At 41.4% G+C, this 23,783-nt stretch overlaps 1 protein-coding gene across 1 annotated transcript in view; it reads left to right on the top strand.

Moving 5' to 3' along the window:
- Positions 1-20,232, top strand: part of TRPC7 (transient receptor potential cation channel subfamily C member 7) — an 80,414-nt gene extending 60,182 nt beyond the window's left edge. Inside the window, exons 7-13 of the mRNA XM_075441545.1 lie at positions 1,012-1,276; positions 7,465-7,660; positions 10,463-10,684; positions 13,492-13,572; positions 16,605-16,658; positions 17,896-17,971; positions 18,707-20,232. Coding sequence (XP_075297660.1) covers positions 1,012-1,276; positions 7,465-7,660; positions 10,463-10,684; positions 13,492-13,572; positions 16,605-16,658; positions 17,896-17,971; positions 18,707-18,849 — 1,037 coding nt within the window. The 3' untranslated portion in view covers positions 18,850-20,232. The remainder of the gene's footprint in view (positions 1-1,011; positions 1,277-7,464; positions 7,661-10,462; positions 10,685-13,491; positions 13,573-16,604; positions 16,659-17,895; positions 17,972-18,706) is intronic.
- The last annotated feature ends 3,551 nt before the right edge of the window (positions 20,233-23,783 follow it).

Genomic DNA, 23,783 nt, shown 5'->3' with positions numbered 1-23,783 from the left:
GCGGGTCCATGAGCTGGTCACTCCAGCTCAATCTCTTGCTTGATGTGTCCCCTCTGAAGGTAAGCTTCCCTCTCCCTGTCCAGGCAAGCAAGCGGCCTCTGAGATGATGCTGTGGTTCTCCTCTCTCTGGTTTGCCACTGACCTATTTCAAGTGAGTTCATGATACAAAGGTGCAAAGGGTCCGGAACAGAATGTCACAACCAGATCCTGTGAATTCTTCCATCTGCTGCTTTGCCTTTGGTTCACATTACTGCAAATAATGCCTTTACTGCTGTGTCCTTTGAGATGTCCCATATTTTAGCTCTGAGTCACAATCTTTTCATCAAGAAGCTCAGCTGATGCTAGGACACTTATAAGGTATATTAATATAAATGTTCAAATTTTCAGTAGATTAAATAAATGATGCATATCTGGTATCAACAAGAAGCTTATTAAAGTAAAAATGTTAGAGTGACTAGGCTGTAAGAACTGGTTTTAATTTAAAAATAACATAAAGATGATACATTTGATGGTTATATCTGCTTTATCCAAACAGATCTCAGCTTTCTTATCTGATGGTAGGGATAGGGATCTCAGTCTCCCTAACGCTTCCCTTCCAAATATTGACACAGTGCCACGTATCCAAATCTATAGCCAAACTCCACTGCATTGTGGTTTTGCTTCTCCATCACAAGAGCTTCAGATGGAAAAGGCACAGCACAGTTGATGTTCAGCTAGGAAACAGAAAACATCAAATTTGTTTAAAGCCATGTTGTTTATTTGTTGTGTGACTTCGGTAAATCCCACTGACTTGCTCATTTCTCATCTTTACCATGTGAAAAATACAACTAATTCTTCTCACCCATATTTGTACAGCATGCTGAGGACTTCAACAACTAGTTGTTCCAAAACTTTTTTTTCTTTAACTCCTGTCCAAAACCAAGATTCTGTCTTGAAAAGGGGTCATTTATCATCATAACTTCCATCTAACACTTTTTGTTACTAATACTTAGTGTACATGTATTGTTTTAGCCAGGAACAAGTGGCTTCCCTCGGATCCTCAGATCATTTCAGAAGGACTGTATGCAATAGCTGTGGTACTCAGCTTCTCCCGCATTGCTTACATTCTTCCAGCCAACGAAAGCTTCGGCCCCCTGCAGATCTCTCTGGGGAGGACTGTGAAGGATATTTTCAAGTTCATGGTCATCTTCATCATGGTGTTCCTGGCCTTCATGATTGGAATGTTCAACCTTTACTCTTACTACCTTGGTGCAAAATACAACCCCGCTTTTACAACGTGAGTACCTGTAGAAAAGTGGCTTCTCTGGAGGAGTTTAGTTCATCCTGGTCCATTGCTGCTGAAAGGTCTGCTCAAATAGTTTCTGCTCCAGCTGTGTGGGGAAGTCACATTCAGCTTTTGCCAGGGAAACTTGTACCACAGCCTCCAGCCCTGGCAGCCAGCTCAAGGTCTGAACGTAGGGACACGTGTAGATCAGAAATTGTTATTTCTGGAAATCAAAATAACAGATCAAGAAAATGTTTTCTGAGATGTTCATTTTAACGAGTCAAGAGAAGCAGTGGAGAGGAGGTTAGACCTAGATTGTTGTTCTTGAAACTTCAAGCCAAAAAATAGGTAAAATAAGGGAGGATTTTACTTATGTGAGGATTGTTTCAGGATACCACCTGAGGGCAGCTGTGATTATTAGGTGCACATGTGCAGAGTCAGCTGCTAGTCGTGTTGCTCTAAAAAGCAAAACCAGGACACCTGGGCTGTGTTTCTTAAATCCTGGCTGGGTACTTTCCAGCAGAGGCCATGCGAAAGCTGCACAGAGCATCATGACATGTTACTGGCCACGCAGAACATTAGGTCTACCTGGGTTAGGCTGGCAAATGCTTCTGGAACAAGGTTCAGGCTGAGGCTGCTTTTGAAAAGGGAAAGTCTACAACCCTTCGGGGGTAACACAAAATGCAAACTTGATTCTCTGGGACCCCAGGAACCCAAGCCCCAGTGCTGGGTGGGACAACTGAGGTCCTGCAGGAGCTTTCAGAGGAGGGGACAGCCTGGTGTCCTGCTGTGTCTGAGGGACATGTCCCATGCATCCACATCCTTCTCCCTTGCACTGCAATGTGGCACCAGCATAGCACCATGGCAGTCAGCTTTGTGTCTCACAAAACCACCATGACTTGCCTTAGGGACATGTTGGGGACTTTCCTTCGCACACACCTGTCTGTGAGGGAAGAGGAAACCTCGGCATAGTGTTTTCCCCTCGCTGTGATCTGACTTCCAGGCACCATGCCACGCTTGTAATGCCTGAGCCCATGGTGTTCACCAGATGCAAAGCAGACAGCAGCTGGCATTTGATGTGTCATTTCTCTAGCATGTCACACGGCGAGCTGGAGGCTTAACTTGTAGCTCCTACAGGAGAAATGACCTTTCCAGCATCATAGCTGTCCTGTGAGTGGCTGTTTCCTTCCAAATGCACAGGAGCCTTTTTTACCACACCACCCTCTTGTGCGACATGTATCATGTAACATAATATTTACTTTCTCTAAATGAGCCAAACGTGCCTTCTCTCCTGTAACCTCAGGATACAGTTTCATGGAAAGATTTACAAGGCCAGATGCCGTCACATTTATATGTGCTTGGTAGTAAGGTAGAAGAAAATTGAGTGTATGGGATGTGACTTACTTTTTACTTGCAGAGAAGGAGATGCCCTTGAACCACAAGGCTTAATGAGAAGTTGAGTCAATACCGTCCTTGATCGCCTGGTGGCACTCAGTTACAGCAGCCCTCAGGCACGTCTCTAGAACACTTTGCTGACAAATTCCAATCTCTGATGCAATGCTGTGCAGTAACTCTCTCATTAGCACTCATTACCTAAGTGGATCTTACTGTAGTTACTATCATTTGATGGAAATAATGAGCAAACATTGACTAAAATCATGTGCTCACTGGAGTAAAGATTGCTTAAATGCCCGAGGGATGTTTGGATTGGGGAGTCTTGTCAAAAGGCAGTGCTCTTCCTCCTTAACTTTAGCCTGGTGACTACTTATCCTGGAGGGACTTCATGCAGTTATGAAGTGAATTTTCCATGAGCATGAATTTTCCTTTTAAGAATTTGGAAGAGATTTAAAATAGGCTTACTTTCTTCTGATTATTTAAACACACAGGAGTGTCAAATGATGATCACTGAAAATGAGCCCTTTCATCATATGAAACAAAGAGAATAGATTAACATTCAATCTGAAAATCCTTCTCAGACATCTTATTCAACAAGCTAGAAACCCTGAGGTATACAGTCTCAAACAATCTTAATAAGCTAACGACAAGATTATATCGGCAGATGGGCAGCTACCAGCTCTAGCAATGTTTCCCTCCCTATTTTTCGTGAGCTGCCTGTGGGCCTTGTTGAATGTGGCAGTCTTCTGCTGCCATTAACTTATTCATGAAAAGAAGGAAAATTTCCACATTAGAGCTGAATAAGTAGCTCCACTGTTGTGGAAACTCACTGGGGCAAAGAAAAATAAAGCTTACTCTGGTGTCCTCATAAGCATTCTGTGACTTCAGTGACTTGACTGGATGCAATTCCTGGTGGGCATGTTTGTGACTTCTAATGAGGATGGGTGAAATTTTGCAGAAAGCAAGTTCCATACTCAGAAATGTGACTATTTGACTATGGGGCCTGATTCTCAGAGATCACTTGGCTAGTCATGACAGAAAAAGACCCATTGGATTTGTGCAGTAATCTATTGTGGCAACTTTCAAAGGGTGTTGAATTGACAGCTCACTGGATAGGCTCAGTGAGAAGTCTCACAGACAAAGAGCTACTTACTGAAAGAACTTTGAATTACACATTTAAGAAAACCATAAATTGCCAGGACAGTACATAGGCAGAAAAAAAGAGCATACATCTGTCCACATAACACTCAGAGGGAATTGCTTGCTTCATTCTAATGATGATAATCAGTGAATATTTGGAGTAATTTAGCTTTCACCTTCCCTTGCTATTGCACTTTTGAGATCCATGTGCTCAGTTTTGCTTGTGTTGTCATCTACAGAGCAAGCACGTAGCACCCCTGTGGCCTCTGGACCGAGTTATCGCGCAAAGTTTCTGTCATTTCTTCCATTTCAATGTTCTGGATGCAAAGGAAATAAAGGTGCAGCGGACCTCACGTCACGCTGTTAAATACAGAGATTATTTAGTTAACCATGGTATAATTTCAAGTATTTATTCAAGTTCTTCAATGCTGAAAAGTAGACCATTTCCATGACAGTTGCAACCGACTCCAGCTATGTTTATCTGTTTATTGTATGCTGTGTACAGAACACAGCTCTTGAAACCACCCGTAATTAAGAACATGCTATGCAAACAAAATTGAAATGGAGGCAAGACTGATTGCGTTCATCTTGCTTTCCGCATCACAAATCAGGCTGAAGGCTACAATGCGAGGTTTTCTGTCTCCCTCTCCCTGAAGGGAAAGGTGACTCACTGCTCAGTGCCAGTGTTACTTTGAGATTTGATGGCTTTCTTCTTCCCATTTCGCTTTCTCAAAATGTGATATTTCTGTAGATTGTATTGACTGCTTTGCTTTTTTGGCAGTGTTAAACCTCTGCCAACCAATTTAAGGAAATAACTCAGTCTGAAAGGATGCCTCAGGCTTTCCTAAAGAGGAGAACACAAGACTGACACAAAATCACAGCCTTGCCATGATCTTTTTTGATGAACAGCACACTGCTGTTTACAAAAGCAAGGAAAATCTGCAACTACTTGATTGCTTATGGTCTGTTTTCTTCCTTGATGCAAAATCTTTAACTTTCACAGGACTATGTGTACTAAAACAAAAAAAATCTCTCCGCTCTCTTCCCATTGCAAGTCAGCTCTACCAGAGTAGAGAGAGAGACTGTAGGGTACCCATCTCCGCTAGGAGCATCAGTCAGTTCTGCCACTGCCAGATCCTCCTGCTGCCAGGAGCTGTCAGTCTGGGCAGGACTCCTGACTTCCTCTGTTCCTTCATTTGTCTGCTTTGAGAGGATAAAACACCCGCTGACCTTGCAAGAAGGGGGTAAATTGCTTAGCTGGCATGCAGACACATCAGCATCTTGGAATCTTTGAGAACTTGGCTCAGATATCCTTCTCTTGTGTTTCAGTGTAATGTTCTCAAAAAAAACCACCTAACTGATGGTCCCTGTGGCCTGTGCCAAATCTCGTTCAATTTGGCAGTAAATGAAAAGGGAGAAAGAGCCATCCAGCCTTTTTGGATGGTAGAGATAGCCTGGTACAAGGTCTCCTTAGAATTTTTCCTCTACGAGAGGGAGACCTGCAACTGCCTGGGGGCATTGCTAAGCGCTATTTTGGCATGCTACAGGTCAAGCCCACCTCTCACACCTCCTTCCCAGTCCCACTACCACCAGCACTGGTCCCCCAGCTGACATGGAGAATAGGGACTACCACAGCCCAGTGCCCTGTCCCTTACCCGCCTCCTCTGCAGTGCTCAGGGAGGTCAGGGCCCCTTGCAGTCCTTAATTAACTTTTCAAGGAGAATCTGGCACTGCTCCAGAGCAAAGGTTAATGCTTGAGATGTGGAAAAGGAGCGGAGTTGACACGTGTATTAAAATCTGCCGGCAGGGTAGAAAACTAAGGGAACCTTTCCAAATTAAAAAGGGAAGGTTAATAGCAGAGTGCAGCTGGGATCAAGGCTGGGTGTTACGGTTTTCATTAGTTTGATAAGTGACTTAGATGGTGGGTTTCCACGTCCAAGATTTTTGGTGTTATGTGCTCTTTAACTGTGTAGTACAACATTTGATACAATAAGCACTGGACAGATCTCCGCCATAAGAGTGAAGAGTATCTGACATATTAATGCCAGCTACCCTGTGCTGCAGACGAGGGCGGGAGACAAGAGCAGTGTTACAAGAAAGGAAACGTCCAGCAAGTGGAAAAGTGATGGCACTTGCTTGGAGCACAATCATAGCTCATCCCACAAATGTATCTTTGCATGAAGCAACAAGCGGGAGTGAACAGGATACCAGTGACTCTGAGTATCGTGGACACTCAATAGAAAGCCACATTTTAAATGAAGTTGTGCAGCATGTATTTCAAACACTGCTCAGGCCTACTCCCGACAAGTCAATACAGTTATACTGGCTGAGAATGATATCTAAATACACACTGCAATCTTACTACTACTTGCAAATGGAATAAGGAATACCATAAGTTATAATGGGAGATAAAGATCAGTTTGCTGTGGCAGAAAAGAATTGCCCAATGCTCTGCACTAGCCTTTCAAAGGGTTGAAATTAATTTCACTTGCTTTTATGCATAGTGTAATTGATGCTGGAGTTGATGTAAAGCTTATTGTTCCCTCAGGATATATTGTAATTTATGTCTATAATCTGCTTTTATGAACAGATTTAGCAGCATTAGGCTGCCACCCTGGTAAAAAATAATTCATCAAAATAATTTGTCCATGGCATTGTCTTCTTAGAAGCCATTTACCTCCTGGCAGGCAGGGGGAGAAGAGACATAACTAGTTGTTGACATGCTAAGGATTATTCAGTGAAGGCAAAAGAGTTTCTAAATCAGAAGCTAACCAAACTGCTTCCAAAATGTACCAGCATCCCTCCTCCTCCTTCCTTCCTGCCTTTTCAGCTGTGTCTGCTCCCCTTCTGCCTGTTACGGCTTGGACTCCTCTGCGTCAGCCTCTCCTTTTGGCCTGTCAGTCCAGCTGCATCCTTTCCAGCCTCACTATGTCATTGGCTTATCACCCTCTTTTTTTCCTATCTTTCAACCTTTTTATTTTCCTCTGGTTCCTTTCTGCTTTCAAGCAAGGATAATAATCAAACTAAAAAGCCTCCCGCAATATCTTCTACCACTCCTTAATTTCAAATCTTTGCTACAAATGCCTGATTTGTTTGCAGCCCCAAAGCAGGATGGGGAAAAAATTGGACTATGATCTGACTGTATTTGCACTCTGTGTTCTTCGTATTAATGCCATGAATCAGAACTTTTCAGTCACTTCTCCTGGGTAAAAAGTAATGCTTCTCTTCTGCCCTGGAAACCACATCTAAGAAGGTCAAACTCAGTTCCTTCTTCCCTTTGTCAGATAATGTCTGCTTGTCTTCACTGGATGAGAAAACGGTGAGTGAGTAGAAGTAAAAGGCCCTACACAATAAGTTTCAAACTGTAAGTTGCCAGAGAAGTTGTCCTTAATAGGGACACAAAATCCAAGTGAAGAATAAGACACCTGAGAAGAACAGATGGAGCAATAAGGGGACACTGTAACTTTATACTATTAATCAGAAATCATATTTCTTTATAAAATAAGGAAATAGGATTTGGCACATCCCTGGGTGATGGATAATGGCTTACAATGACTGTGCCAAGGCATCATTATTATATTGGTGGATTGCCGCTTTTATTATTAGCATTTGGCCTGGCTAACCTGGTGTCAACTCTATAAAGTGATTATTTGCTTTATTTTTAGGGTAGAAGAAAGTTTTAAAACCTTATTCTGGTCAATATTTGGCTTATCTGAAGTGATATCTGTGGTGCTGAAGTACGATCATAAATTCATTGAGAATATTGGATATGTACTTTATGGAGTATATAACGTGACTATGGTGGTGGTGCTGCTTAATATGCTAATAGCCATGATCAACAACTCCTATCAGGAAATTGAGGTAAGACAAGAAATTTGATTACAAACCCAATGTACTTAATTATCACTGATAATGAATATGTTAAAAAAACAAGGAAGCTGTAGCTTATGCTGTATGCAAGATTAGAGTGTTGTTGGACACAGATCTTACACTACGTAAGAGTTAAGGCTGTGCTCGTCCCCAGATTACAACTCAATAATTAAATAATTTCTACAACAACTTCAGCTTTCCTGTTTTTAATGACCATCTGTGAGCAAACTCCATTTCCTTTACAAGTATTTAATGAAAGCAGTTTGTGGTATTTTTGCTCCTTGTGTTGGTTATGTTAATGTATCCATGTGTGTTACCTTAGCTGCATTGTTTGGTTACAGCGGATCAAGTAATGTTTCATCTGGCTTTTTCCCCGGTTCTCTACTGGTTAAATGCCCAAGCCCATCTAGGTCTGAAACTCATGTATGCATATTTTAAAATTCCATGCTTTCCAAACAGCAGGTATACAACCCTGAGGTAGATTTTTTTTGAGGAGAGTCTAGGTCTGAAAAACAGAACTGTGTGCACATTCACAAAAAAGAAGCTTTGAAAGGATGTGAACACAGACCTCAAGAAATACAAACAGGTTTCTGCAGAGAGGCGTTTGCAGGGTTTACCCAACTTTGTTCAGCAATATTGCTATTAGCAGACTGGATTTGCTAAATGCCTTAGACATAAACAACTCCCTGCTAATTTAAATAAAGGCAGAAAAAAAATTATTTGCATAATGTTAACGCTGAGTCACCTCTTTCTTCTGATTTGTTAAATGTCAAGATTCAGTAGTTCGGTTTGTATTAATGAGTTGTTCTAATCTCCCCTCAGAACATGACACTGCAAAAGGCCAGAGCTGAAAATATTTGCTCACTGTAATGTCTGATTCATCCATGTACTGTAGTGCAAATATAACTCTATTTTGTGCTTGTTTTAACGAAGTCTAAATGTCAGAGAGACCCGACATATGTTCTCTGCCCCAGAAGCTTTCCTGTATGCAGACGACAAAGTCGCTTCCTCAAGGGTTTCTAATCACTTAAGATCAAGCATCTTCCTGAATCCTCTTCTGCTGAAACAAGATTTACTTCTGAACTGGTCTCAGCCTCTTACTGCATTTTCTAGTTTATTGTAGCAGGTAGAGAAGCTCTTGAAAGTTTCTGAAGAAAACTCTCTAAAAATACCTGAATAGGTGGCCTATATTAACTTTCTAGTCTAAACTTTGTGATGACCGTTTTCCTGGAAAAATGCTGTATCATCCTTCCTGATTGCATGGAAATTCTCAAAACCTTGTTAAAGACTACTTGTAACTATCAGCAAGCAAAACGAGTGTGAACTATTTGTCCCAGATCCTCCTCCTTGAGAACTGGGAAAAAACTAGCAAATCTCATACTAGTTCCTGTCAATCCTCAGCAGCGGGGAGATGCAAGACAGAGTCATCCTACTGACTGCAGAAAAAGTCCCTTTTCTGTTTATCTGATGACAGCAATGTCAATAAGGACAGAGGATGGTCATTACTTAGGAATTAAGTTCCGTTACAGTCGGTGGGGACATGCTTTACTGTTAGGTGGAGTGACAAGAGCAGATTCTTACGCTTTCCATTGAACATCCCTCTTCAGCTACTTCTGTTTTTCTGCTGTTTATGCCTCCAGTATTAGTGCTTTCTGCCAACTTTGCATTTATGGAAAGAAAACATCCTCTTACCAGTTGGAAATCAGAACCACTTCCATTAGTAGCTTCCTAACAGCTTAACAGAAAAGCATTAAAACAGCAGTGATTTCTACTACAATTGAGCTTAAGGCTTCTGTGAGGTGCAACCCCAAACAATGAGAAGACCAAATGGCAGAAGTGAATGCTGCTCCACTGACAAAAAGCTATTGCTGTAACTGTGACAGAATTAATCTCAGTTGTGTTATACCAGTTTCTGACTGGGTTTCAGAGCTATGATGTAATCAAATGTTATTAATTTCAGCAGAACACGGATGTACATGAGTATGGGGTATTGCTGGCCTCCATATAAATCACGATTAAAACAGCTGTAGAGCAGCTCTGTCTTATGGCTTCTTTTGCCGGATAAATGGTACTGATACATGACCCTGACCATCCTCTTATATAAATGCCAAGGAGATCCATAAAGTATGTGCTAACCTCGCCCTTGTGCTTGGAAGTGATCCTGACCCACCTTGACAGTTCATAAAGGAGATTCGCAGGCACTGAATGATGGACTTTTTCTCCACCTTCATCCACTGAGGCAAACAGTAAGAGAAAGAAGGTGTATTGATCTGGGGATATGTGATGGTGAATGCAAACAGGATCCCTGAGGAAACCAGCTAATGATAGAAGAAATCAGCGACCTAGCCTCTCTTGGCCCATGCAATGAGAATGGTTAGCTGACAGTTAGATAGCATTGCAGTTAAGCAGAGACAGGCTGTGTTGTTGTTGTGCACATAAAAGTTTCTTCTGCTCTCCATGACTCTGTGTATGTTCTGACACATTCATTTATCAGCATAGCACAAGCACCAGATTGTTACTGAAAGACAACCCCTTTGATATCCAAGGAAATAGTCTAGTATTTGGCAGACATGTACTCTCTGTTTATCCATTGTGTTGTTCAAATTTTCCTTATTTTGAAATCACCACAGGGAAGCTTACAAAGACAGGCTGTGTGCAGGGGTCTTGGTTTGGCAAACAGAAATCTGATTATAGTGAAATCTTACCTGTATGTTTGTCCTTGTCATATCTAAATTCCTATTTACTAATTATATTTTTGGGTGTCGTGATTTTTTTCTTTCTTCCCTTCCCAAGGAGGATGCGGATGTGGAGTGGAAGTTTGCACGTGCCAAACTCTGGTTATCCTACTTTGATGAAGGAAGGACTTTACCTGCTCCTTTTAACCTAGTGCCAAGCCCTAAATCATTTTATTATCTCATACTGAGAATAAAAATGTGCCTCATAAAACTCTGCAAATCCAAGGCCAAAAACTGTGAAAATGATCTTGAGATGGGGATGCTGAATTCCAAACAACGGGTATGTTGTATCTTCACTTTTCACCTTCTTTGTAGAAAGGATTCACGCCAGGGACCTTCTGGAGGGGGTTGCATGGTTACACAAGTAGGTCAAGGACAGCACAGCCTCGGCATTGCATATTAGTAGTTATATTACATTGCACCTAGAGGGTTGTCCCAGACTTGTGCCCTCACTTTTTTAGGCACTGTCTGGACACCAGGGAAAGAGCAACCTTCATAAAAGCAGGCACTTTTAAAAGGGAGTTTCCCAAGGTCAAAGACCAAGGGCAGAAGCAGAGGCACAGATAGACTCCCAGCTTGTCTGGCTCCTCATCTACCCAGCAGGCCTTCAAGCTTCTTCAAAACATCCACCTTCCTTTAACTAATGTCCAAAGTAATTTTAGTCTCATTACTACATTTACTGCCATTGCAGGTTTGGGAACAAGTTTCCAAGCAGGGCTTAATAACACCTCCTAAATACCTAAAGCTGTAATTAACAACCTCTCTACTTACGTCTGCCTAGTGATGTGTAGCCACTAATGGGTGGATCCTACCTCAGCCACCTCCCATTTGATCATCTGAAGCAGAAATTTGCTTTGGAAACAGTGGCTGTACACAGCAGCATGCTTCCCTCAGCACTAGCGAGTGCCTGCATGACAAAGCGAGAGAGATGCGAGGTACGGTTAGCATCCAGACCCTTCCCAACAGAATCAGCTTTGCAGTCCCATGGGAAAATGCTAGAGAAATTAAAGAAAATTATATTGCCCATAGAAATTATTGTCTCCAACACTGTATAAAGCATTACTAGTATGAAGTGTTCCCAGCACATAAATTTACAACAAACAGAATCCCACTCACAAGGCAAGTCCACCTCCTTTACACTGGAGAAGAAAACACCCAGAACATTCACAGGAACTCAGCCGCAGCTGCTTGGATGTTGTTCAGTGGATTCAAGATGCGAGGCAGCTTCGCTTGTAAGTGTCCTGGCCTTAATTTTCTCATCTCAAGCTGGATTTGAAACAAGAGAATAACACTTGGAACCCATTCCTAGGGGAAAAGGAAAGCCTTCTGAACGGTGTTGTGAGAGGCTGACGCAGCTCCTCGACAGGCTTGGCCAGCCTTTCTAGGCCGGCGGAGATGTGGGCAGCCTACTCCCAGTTTTACGCTTGCAGGAGGGAAGAGGTGTAATAACAGACACCGAGGAGAAGGAAAGGAAAGTTGGAGGAGGCTTTGCAGAGTTTGCCTTTGTAATTTTCAGCCTGCTTTTGGGCTTTGTCTGGATCTCATGGCTCTCCTTAAAGGAGCAAACAGCTGAGCAATATGAAAACTCATGGTGAGCCATCCATCTCCAGGCAAAGCCCACAGCCTTGGAGGAGATCATGCTCCCATGAATTTAAGAGACCTGCTCAGCTCTGATGTTCATTCAGTCTCTGCCATCGCCTAAATTTGAGGGAGAAGTATATCCATGGGGCTCCTCCATGTTTTCTATTAGTCTATCGGACATGGTGAGCATTGCCATGATAGACAAGCATTTGGGGGCATTGTACTCTACAAACTTATTTAACACTACTGTTGATCACTAAAAGACTCACTAGAACAGTGGAGTCTTGAAACAAAAGAAGTGTTTGTCCTTTAGCTATCTCAAATAATGATTAAAAAAGAAAATATTTTTAAAACATTATTTGAATTTATGCACATGAAGCTTGCTGTGTTTTGAAATTTAATTACTGCTTTAAAGAATAAACCAAAGAAAATTTTCTTTAAGCCTCTCCTTCCCCAATCCACATGAGTAAAAGTGTCTAGCTTGCCCTTTTTCATGGAACTTATGCAAAATTCATAGTTTACATGGCTTTGACACAAACGATCAAGAGCATCATTCATCTCTTTCTTGCCTGTTGATTTTGTTCAGTTTTGTTACTGTCTCTGTAAGACCACAACTGATGAGTGAGAATTTTTTTTTTTAATTACATGGTTATTTCAGACTTATACTCCAATCATTATCAGTATCCTGATCTGAAAAAAAAAAAAATCACCTATTTCTCAGGGTCTCTGGTCCAGTCAGGGGAGAGAAGCCCTTACCCAGGGCCTTCCCTGCACATGCACTTGCATATAGGTGCAGAGGTCTAGGATATGTATTGGCTCCTCCGGGTCTGTGATATGAATTAATTCCTTTGAATAAGTGATTTCTCTTTTATTGGAACTTGGATCAAAAAGTTCAGAGGTGGAAAACAGAGTCAAAGAAATATCTTACAAATATTGTGTGTAGTCTTCAGAAGAGCGTCCTTCAAAGTTTCTGGAGTACAAAATCCGTAGCTGTGATGTCTGCTGATAAAAAGTACTGCTTTGTCTAAAAATAAAGCATATCTTTGCTGAGCTAAAAAAGTAACAAATGGTACTACTGTTCTAAAAGGACTGATGAAAATCAATTCTGTTTCAGAATTTGTTTTTGTACCACCTCCATTTGTTCTCTTTAAACACTGGTATTTCTTTTTTTCCCTTTCTTAAAATGTGTTCTAAATTGACAATCACCAATCTATTTGAGATTAACCTATTTCGTGCCTTTTAACACCTGCTTGTCTAACACTTGTATGAGAATACCATTTTTGTCCAGACAATTTAGAATCCAAATTTTTTTCAGTAATCTGTGGGTTTTGACTCTTTAGTGTCTTTCAAAAGTTTACTTTTTTAGACCTGAGTGTGCTGGCTTTTATTCTACTCATACATTGAATTATTTCCTACTGTTCTCATAAATCTCTCTTTAGTTTGGGTCTGTCTGGGTATGAGAAGCTATCATTGATTTAATTATATCATGATGTTTTATAATTTCAGAAAGTTCGTTTTCACTCTAGCACTCGAAATACAGAAAATTTTTCTGGGAAGAATGCTTATAACAAGCCCACAAGATATCAGGTAATCACAGCATGAAAGCAGGGAAGAGATCTGTCAGTGAACAGCTCTTACCTGCAAGGGTCACGTTTGCTTTCTTCCAGTCGATGCCATCCTGTGACGTGCCAGGCTGTGGCTTAGCACGGGCACAGGACAGGGCTGGGGCACTTCAGAGACAAGTGCAGCCTATCACCCATGGAAATACACATGGTGTTAGCGTTTGTCATGCTAGCTAATTCCTCTCAAGGATATTTAATTTAATACAAGAAATATCATTCAAGCTTTAATCCTCCAGTCTTGCATCAATAGCATTTCATTTGTCATGACACAGCATCATCTCTCCTGCCTTTGCATTAACATTTGCATGTGCTTTCTCTGACAGTGACTTGTCCTACCAAGCTAAACCTGCAATGTGGTATGGCTCAAAAATACCCGGGGCTGCAGAGGCGGCACGGGGTACCCCAGGCATGGCAGGAACTAACACAACCATCTGTTTTGGCTGGAGTGCCAGCAGATGTCTTGCTTCTTGTGTAAACGTGTGTAGTAGGGTAATACAATAAGCAAAATGTGCCCCACAGGAGGTTTTCCTTATTTTTTAACATACAGGGAAAAGGAATCTGATGGGAAGCAACAAGCCTGAGGGAACCAACATTAGCGAGAGTTGAGGAAAGTAAAAATTAAGTTGGATAAACGTGCAATGGTAATTCTAGAATTGGTTTGGCTTGTGTTGGTACAAAGTCCAGTACAATGGGCTCCTAGGCTGTACAGCAGACCAGTAACAAATTGCTACTGGTTTTAAAAGTTGTCCAGGCTTTTGTGCCAGAGTAGGAGATGTGTCTAAAAATTGAAATTGGAAATGGGATACATTCACTCTGGCATCTGGAGTTAGTTGGCTTGATACCAACAAAGGCAAAAGGAAGAGGTGATTGTGTCCTGCTCAAAACGGCATTTCAGCATTTCTGATGTTTTCCCATCCGTTCAAACCCACAGGTAATGGAAAGATGTGTCAGCCTCTGCTGGACTCATTCTCTTCCTGTAGCTATTATTTCTAAATGAGACTGCCTAATGTTTGTGGTAAATTAGACCCTTATTTCCAAAGCTGAAAAAGCCAAAGACAGCTGTGAAAAATAGATAGAAAAAGACAACTACCTGCTACTTTGTTTTAATAGTGCTCCTACTAAGTTCGTCTGCAAATTATCTTAGAAAGTTTCAGTTACTCTGGGAAGAAATTGCCGAAATAATACAAGTAGAGTGTAGTATTCTTGAGTATATAAACATAAAGAAGAACAAACAGTTTGATAATCTGGCCAGCAAGCTTTCCTCTACAGTGAGGAGAACCTTTGAAGCAATATCTTCTTGCTGAACTCTTTTCTTTAGTGTTATTTATCAAGTGATGCATCTGCAGGCTGTGTGCTTGGAGTACATAGAGACAGTGCTCTTGAGAGATAATAAAAATACACAGAATCTAAACAAAATAATTTGAAAAGTAGGCAGAAGAAGTCAACATGATCTGCCATGATCTGGGAATAAACTAGTCTAGGCAAGGTGCTGCCTTTATCAAACCCTTTTGAGCTGAGACTTTGAGATGGAGCATTGCTAAAATGCTGTGCTAAGCTCACAAGTTTTTCCCACTTTCTGCACTGGCAGTCTGTTATGCTGTCCACATCTTCACCTACAAAACTCAGGAAAGAATTTGTCAGGTAGAAAGTAGAAGAAATAGTTTGTACTTTTAAAGGCTCAGCTGTATATTTCTTTGCTGTTTGGGAAAACAATATAGCAAAGAGATGAGAAATGAGCAAATTCCTCTGCTCACTTCACTCTTGAGCTCTTCTACTGCCTAACTGATAACAAGTGCATTTGAGATCACCGGGTTTGACATCTGATGCCCCAGTGAGTAGTTGTCCCCTCCAATCACTACGGACTTGTGTCTGATTTTGACCAGGGACATGAAGGTGCAAAGCGTTGCCTCCCATCAGTGCTCCCACATTCACGCCAAATGGCATCTGCAGTGTCCACATCAAGAAGAAACCTGTGAATTAAACAGCAGTATTCAGGCCTGTAACAGTGTGGTCTTCAATGGCACATGTAAGTGAAGTCCAAAATAAAAGACTACAAATAGTGAAGGGGGAAGACTTCATGGCCTTCACATTAAAGACAAGGATCTGAGGTCCGGCAGGACTTCTCAGGCCCAGAAAGCTTACAGTTGAACCAGAAACGGAGCTCCGAATCTCATGAGTCCTATTTCAATGCCTTGACCACAAATCTGTCCATTTCTTCTCATTTCCCTCTGTGCTGGAAGGTACAGGTGTTTAGATAGCTGATGGCAAATGCAGAGCTTGAGGGTTGGGCCAATAAACACATAAAAAAGATCTAATCAGCACAGATTTATAATTTATAAATGTCTGACCTGTTCCTAGAACCTATTCTCCTAAGACCATCTTAAGACCAACACGCACTAGTTGGGTGTTACATGACATAAAAGATCTCTAAGACTTGAAGAATTTCAATAAACTTTTAGACAATGGGGGGAACAGTACTTTATAGAAATCAGACTCATATGAATTGTTTCAAGTTTAGCATTCATTACCAAGAGGCTGTCTGGAAGCTTTGTTCATCAAGGCTTAGAAGCCACAGTGCAATATCGAGGCAAAAATTAATTATTTTCCTAAAGCTATTGGCAGAATATCTACTAAGTGGATAAGTAGACTCTTGTTAAAAAGTGGTCACATTTCTAATATTCAATTCCTGTAGACAAATCTCACTGCAAACATGTGTTTGATAGACTAGGCAGCTTTCAGCTTATGACTTCTGTCACACATAGTGGTTAACATAGCGTAGCACTTGAGCAGTGTCCATCAAAAATACAAGCTACATGGGAACTGGGGTAGGTAGATGTTACGTTATCATATTTTTCCAGGTAACAAGAGCATTCATTGTGTGCTGATTCCTTGTTTTAGTCTAAATTTCCTCTGTCATCTGTTCTTAAAAAAACATTTCTTTTTGGATCCAGGATATCCCTACTTTCCCCAAACATTACTTCATTTATGTTTTCTCAGGTGACAACCCTACCTCCCTCTGGATTCTACTACCTTGGCCATCTTCAACACACCGTACGTGCACTGTGCCTCATCTCTCTTGCCTTAATGACTCACCCGGTTAGCCAGATGCCTCTTTGATACAAGGACAGTCTTAGACATCCCATATTCCGTGACTGCATGACCAGTATACAAATGACTGCGTCCTTCTTTGTTGTTCACACGTCTTTTGCACTGCTATAATCCATATTTGGTTACTAAGAAAAAAGAGCAGGTGTATTGATTTTGTAATTCATACTTCATGCTCTTTGCAGCACTGATAGTGGCCATCTGGTCAACAAAAGACATTTGTGTATCTGTTCTCGGATGGTCACTGAGCTCTCCTCTGTTTGCAGAGGATGCACCTACATCATTGTCTGTGACAGGGCAATCCTTTTTGTCTTTATCGTAGTAGAGATTTATTTTCCCCATTGATGAACATCTTTTCTGTAGTGAAGAACTGGCAATGATGCAGGCCTGCAGATGCAACCCAGTGCATAGCCCAAGACCGTCAAAGTTGCTTTCCTTCTAGATAAATGTAACTTACACATTTTTGGAACAATATCACATTGCAAGCTCACATCCATGGCCATCTCATACTATTTCCATACACACTGTTCTTTACTAACAATCATCTCCCATTTTATAACTCCACATGGATCTATTTTTCCCCCGTACATGTCCCTTAAAATCTGCGTTTTCCCTAAGAAACTTCTCTCATTTAAGCCAAGTTCTCCACTTCTGTTCAAACTCTCTTTTCTCTGTCCTTCACTAAATTTATTTTCTCTCCTAAAACCCCAATTGCAAGGCAAACAGAGTCTTTCTATTAACCTCAGGTCAGACTCTTAGTTCATCATCGTGAGTGAGTTTGCTAACAGCATTAATTAACCAAGTATTTCTTCCTGTAAGGTATTTTTTATTGATACATTAAATAGCAACATGCTAAAGGAAGGCTCTGGATCCCATTTCTTAGCTTGCTATTGGATCACTAGTGTTTTCCTTCTGTCTATGGGATATACTCTACATTTATGTGGATTCCACTAAATAGCCCAAAGTGTGGACTCATTGTGGAATGTCTGTCAATCAACTACTGTAGTACAAAGTTCATAACATAGAGTATAAAATCAACGGGATATCAACAAAAAATTCTCTTTGCATCCTCTGAAGCCAGGTTTTATCCATAGTGAAATCAGATGTTTGAATTGCTCATAGTAAGTCTAGACTTTAAGCAATGTGGATAAGCTCATGTTAAGTGTTTCTCTTCTCTTTTCAGAAAATAATGAAACGTCTGATTAAGCGGTATGTACTGAAGGCTCAGGTTGACCGAGAAAATGATGAGGTCAATGAAGGCAAGTGGATTTTTATAATTGACACAGATTAGAGCATGTAATGTTATTGCGATTGCTATGGGCAGAAAGAGGGTTGAGCTTAGGCAACATTCTCTGTAGAGAGAGAGCATGCTCGTGCTCTCACTAAGGTGAGCAGCAGTGACTCTGAGCCACCTTTATGCTCTTGGAATTCCATGTCTTTATTTTTCCTTAGCAAAACACATATATCATAGGATCTGTCTTTACATAGTCCTACTCTGCCCCATAGCTCTACGTCTCCTTGCTTTAAAACACCCATGATGTCGCCAGCACCTAACCTTGCTTTGGGGTCAAAGTAGAGGAATTTCTGACTGTACTGCCTATGCATGTCCCAAGGACTTTTTTTGAACTGAATAAGGATATTTATGGCCATGGATTTGTATGCAGATGGTAAAGAACCTCCTTCTAACATGTCCTAACATCTGCCCTCCTGCAAACATCCGATGTAGGTGGAGATCAGTATGTGGGGAGAGAATAGACTTCAGAAAAAAGCTGAACTTTCCATACATACTTGCTATTGCTGTCAGTACCACTAACACAAGTACAGGTTATTTTGTAAAAGTTAAGTATTAAGTGCATAAATGCAGGGACATCACATGGAGCTCCACACACATTCATGACCAAGCGCACTGAAATTAATGCTTTCTCAGGTCTTAAAAGCATAGGGGTTACTTTTTTGGTTCAATATTGCTAACAAGAATATTTTACTCCTTTTAGGAGAACTTAAAGAGATTAAGCAAGATATTTCTAGTCTCCGCTATGAACTCTTAGAGGAAAAGTCACAAGCTACTGGAGAACTGGCAAGACTAATACAGCAGCTGAGCGACAAATTTGGGAAGAACTTAAACAAGGACATTTGACGGTGAACACAGAGAAGGCAACTGGGTTTCTAAACGTTATTCAGTCTCAACCAGCATCTTAGGAGGGCAAAAACCATGCAAAAGATGGGTACCGCAACACTCAACTTTTGCCAACTGGCAAGTATTAGTAGGAGCACTTTGCATTACTCCTGTGTTTGGTGAGCTACCAGTTAAATCTTTTATGATACGGAAGCGACATACTGGTAAAAATATATGCCCTTTGACATCAGAAATAGATGCACAATAGGGAAGGCTCCCCTAGTTAAAGGCAAAAAAGCCAGATTTTCACCTATCTGACTCTAGTGAAGATGATGCAACTGTGCTCATTTATACCAGCTGAGACTGTACTGATCAGAATTGGGAAGTCTGAAGAAAAAATGTGCCAAGCATATTCCTTGAAAAATTTTAAGAATACCTGTCCTTGGGTGTGTACTCTCCTTTTATGTTTACATGGGCATCCATGTAGATAACTTTGAACAGCACTGTGGTTAAGGAGTTAATAAGCAAATGAGAAATCATGCACTGAAATGACCAAGGCAAAGTATGGCAGGTAGACGTCATCTACCTGTTACACTGGATGACAGCGTTGGAAAACATGGACCAAGCTTGTTGGGTGAAGCATCCTTTCACCCTTTTGCTAGAACCTGATAAAGGGATTCCCAGACACAAACTCCTCTCCATCTTTTATATTAGCTACTCCACTAATGGGTATGGTCTCTTTGTACACACCTAGTATCTCTTTTATCCTTAGATGATCCCAGCTTCAACAACAGTGTACTGAAATATGCATAATGATGTGAAACTCACTTCCCAGCAACACCCAGAAATAACTTACATTGTGCTAATGTGTTCAGTTCAAGGAACAACATTAATCCAGCGACAACGATGCGACTGAGCTCAGCTTTTGGATTCCAGAGGTCAAGCAGCAAGCCATAGGGTGAGACAAATCACGAAGAACTTAGCCCAGTAGTTTCAACCTTTAAATCAATATGAAAAGGTTTCAATTCGACCGAGAACATTCCGAAAAAAATAAAAGAAATGAAGCAAAAATCATTGCAGAAATTATTATGTGTTTGGCTCTTACAGAGGATGAGGAAGGGATTAAAACTGTTTTAAAGGCTGCAGTAATACAAGTACTCGGATCGCACTTTACAACTGGAAGGTGATGAGTCTGTGCAACCCAACTGCAGACTTAGATTGCTTTTTTTACATATAGCTACACGATTTCAACTACTTAAAGCACACCTTACTACTTGGGAACCGCTGAACCGTACTGTTTGTTTACAAGAGACACCTGTAAGATGAACATTACATTTAGGTATCGGCTGAGAAAGATGAGCAGAACCAGAAGGTGACCTGTGATCAGTTCTTAAGTGCCAGATGAGAACACAGATAGCCTAATAGAATAATAGTTATATTTGTACAAAAAAAAAAAAAGAAAACAAAATAAAAAAGTGTACTGTATGTAGATCTGTTTAGAGAAAAAACAAAATACTGTATTTTTACCTTTAATAAGATTATCTTGTATACTGTAATATTTTTACCTAAAAATGGAAAAAAAAAATAAAATTACCTCATAATATTTTGTTGTACATTGAGTGAAATATTTGCCTGATCTTTTGACTATCCAATACATGGACATTTTGTTGCTCTTCTGCAATGTATGAACAATTAAATCATTATACGAGGCAATTTTCCCATAGGAATTCTAAAGCCCGAAAGAGTCAAGAAGCAAAACTTTAACTAAAATACATTTAAAAGGAATAAAACTAGGAAATTAAAGATTCTGTGACCAGCTATGGTTTGCAAAAATGACTCCTTATTTGTGGTGCTTAATTTCAAATTATTGTATCCTTATTGATATGTTTGTAAAATTACCTTCTAAGAACAGAAACTCAGCGCAGCTAGCTTCAGACAAGCATAGTGCTGGTGCTGAGTGTGCAATCAAAAGCCAAACAAGTAACATTGAGGTTTACAGCTATTAGCTGGTAAAACAACTGAAACGGTATTTACTCCTGGATTACCCAGTCTGGGTAAGTGGCACTTTACAGCACTCCAGCACAGGGCAGCGTTTCCCACAGCTGTTATTTCCAAAAGTGGGAAATCTGTTGCTTTTGCACAATAGCTCTTGCAATGGAGTGTCATGAAGAAATGCTTAAATGTCAACGTTCAGCAGAGTACCAAGTGCCCGTGTAAGACAGACACTGCAAGGAAGAATATTAGCAGGAATAACTCATTGTTTTGGGCTGTCTTCTGCTACTTAAACCAGAAAATGTTGCCAATTTAAAATATTCAGTATTCCCAATAAGAAGAAGGAATAGCTTTTCCCCATTTCCAGCCACTCTGTAAAACTTTTTTCAGTTTTGGAAAATCAACCCTGTTGCCACAGCACTGTCTTAAAAATTAATTTCATTACAGCTCTCTAGCCGGCTCCTGATCAAAGCATTGCTTTACCCTTCCCATGTGGTGTTTTAGCATCCTCGTAGAATTTAAGCAGAATTACTCTAGGTAGAACATACAATAACCACCATAGTTTCCATTTCTCGTGATATTGCACGCCAAGTCACATGAGAAAGTTAAGTGGAAACGCTATGATGCACTTACATTTCGTACATTTAAATGCAACTCAACAAAAAGGCTGCAGTGCCAACAGCAATGTCCTCCTGCTGCTGAATATTGCAGCCAATGCATGTTCTGGTCAGCACAGACAGCACTGTACTGTGAATGGCTTTGCCGAATACTGTGGGCCCAGGCGGAGGTAGAGCTGTGCCCCGTCAGCTACCGCCTGCTGCCCTGCTAGCATCCGTATAAGCGAAGGAGTGCAGCCCTGCCACAGCTGGTTAGCATGCTGCTCTGAGTTCAGGAGTTTGCAATGAAAAAGCACAGTATTTTCTAGGACTTTGAAAGCAGACTAAAAGATGTTTAAAAACTGCTGTTAAAAAAATCTGCTTCCTCCCCTTCTGCATTTACATTCCAGCAACTGTCATGGCACTGAGACTTCTTATATAAATATTCATGACAAGCAAAATCCCACTTCATCAGAGCGCTTTTCTCATCTGGTCCCAGGAACACACACAAGGAAGCTGCACACTATGTATTAATGTGCTACCAGCAGAAACGATGTTAAATTCACGGTTTATTCTCCAAGCTTTGTTTGTAAGAAATTAAAATTAAGCAGCCTCACTAAAAGAGCCCTGAGAGAACTTCGAGAGCTTGAAGAGGAAAAACCAAAGTAAGTGGGTCCCAGATTGGATTAGACCTGAGACATGCAGGTCCCCTGTCCCATCTCCTATCACGGGTGGGACGTCATGGCAGGCCGGTGTCACATCAACCTCCATGCTCAGTTAAATTCCATCCAGTCTGTAACAGCTCTTACTTTTTGGCTTTGAAATATAGGATTTAATGTTCCTTGGGCTAATTCGTACTGCAAAGGAGTGAAACTTTGCCCAAACTCTTCGTAGATAGAGAATTACGACATTTTTATGGGAAATACGTTAGAGGAAAATGAAACTAACCTGAAGTCTTCCACACTAGGGTGAATATTCTCCAAGAGGTCTTCCTAATTCTGCAAATCCCACAGGCCAATCAAACTGGAATTTAAACAGACACCCTGAGGAAGATCAGAGCAAAGCCATTGACTAGCCAATATTGATTTGTTGACTGCCCGAGTCTTCAGACAATTGTTTCACGCCTTGCAAAGACCAAACCAGCCAGCTGCTGCTCACAGAAAGGGAACAAACCGCAGAAACCATTAACTTGCCTTTCAATAGCTGAACTGCCAGGTTTTAAGCCAGGAACCCCTGCTGATCAGAGGTGCAAATCCTGAAACAAAGGAGCTGCCCGAAGGCATCTGGCTTCATGCCACTGCTTCCAGCAGCATGAGCTGGGCTTTGCAGCCCACAGGGTGGAGGTGATGTTTCAGAGACCGCTTTGCTCTCACAGCTGGGCTAATTCTGCCCATAACTTTACAGAGAGCGACTAACGACTGCTGTGCTCAGTTCCCACAAAACACGGTTTAAAAGTAAGCAAGAAGCAAGAACAGTGTCATGAATAATGGTTTAGAAGACTGCCTGCATCCTGACCAGAGCTCACAGCACATTAAATTGTCAGAGGTAGGCTTTATTTTTAATTAATCTACATGAGAAAAGCATTTCCAGCAGGCCAACAGAAATTGCCTTAATTAAAAGATGTAAGAGATTAAGGATCACTGAGCAAGGACAGTCCATCACCACAAACGCAGGATGGCCAAGGAGCGTGGACAGGCCTTCAAATACATCTCCAGCTGACAGTGGACTTCTGCCCGCACCACGGCCAGGTCTGTGCTGCAGCCCTGGGCTGCAGGAGGGGAGGGAGGAGGCAGCATCGGTCCAGCATCGTGGGCAGCACCGCATCCCGGAGCTCCTCTGCTGAGACTCCTGCCCCGAGCAGGAATCTGGCAAATAGGTCTTTCATTCCTAATTTGGTCTGCATTTGCCTTTCTTACGAACCAACACTCAGGGAAATGAAAGCTACGACTTCATAGCCAAGGTGCCCAGGACTGTCCTGCAAGTTGGCTTTCAGATGAGTAGGATAGATTTCCTCTAACCAGACATTCTAATCACTTTCCTTGTGACCTAGCCTGACCCCTAAAAGCAGCTCTGCCCTTGCTTTGGCCAGAAAATTCTCACCACTGCAGAGTTAGAGATGCTACAGTGAGTAGGTCCTGTAGTGCCCTTTTTCACCCCCTTGGTTCACGCCCATCGTTTTACCTTGCCAGTGACTGGGCTGTAAACCCTGCAGGTGGGAGACCTGATGCTGGACACCAGGCTGCACAGACTACAGCCTGGAGGAACTTACTTACATGTTTAGTAAAAAAAAGGATAGAGAAGGCACAGGAGAAATAGCCCTAACTTCCAGCGAGAGAGGGAGGTGCAGAGATATTCAGGGATTTTCCT

Source organism: Opisthocomus hoazin, chromosome 22, assembly GCF_030867145.1.
Source record: "Opisthocomus hoazin isolate bOpiHoa1 chromosome 22, bOpiHoa1.hap1, whole genome shotgun sequence".
In the NCBI taxonomy this organism is placed as follows: Eukaryota; Metazoa; Chordata; class Aves; order Opisthocomiformes; family Opisthocomidae; genus Opisthocomus; species Opisthocomus hoazin.
The sequence above is the reverse complement of the archived record's forward strand: the minus strand, read 5'-3'. Positions and strand labels throughout refer to the sequence as shown.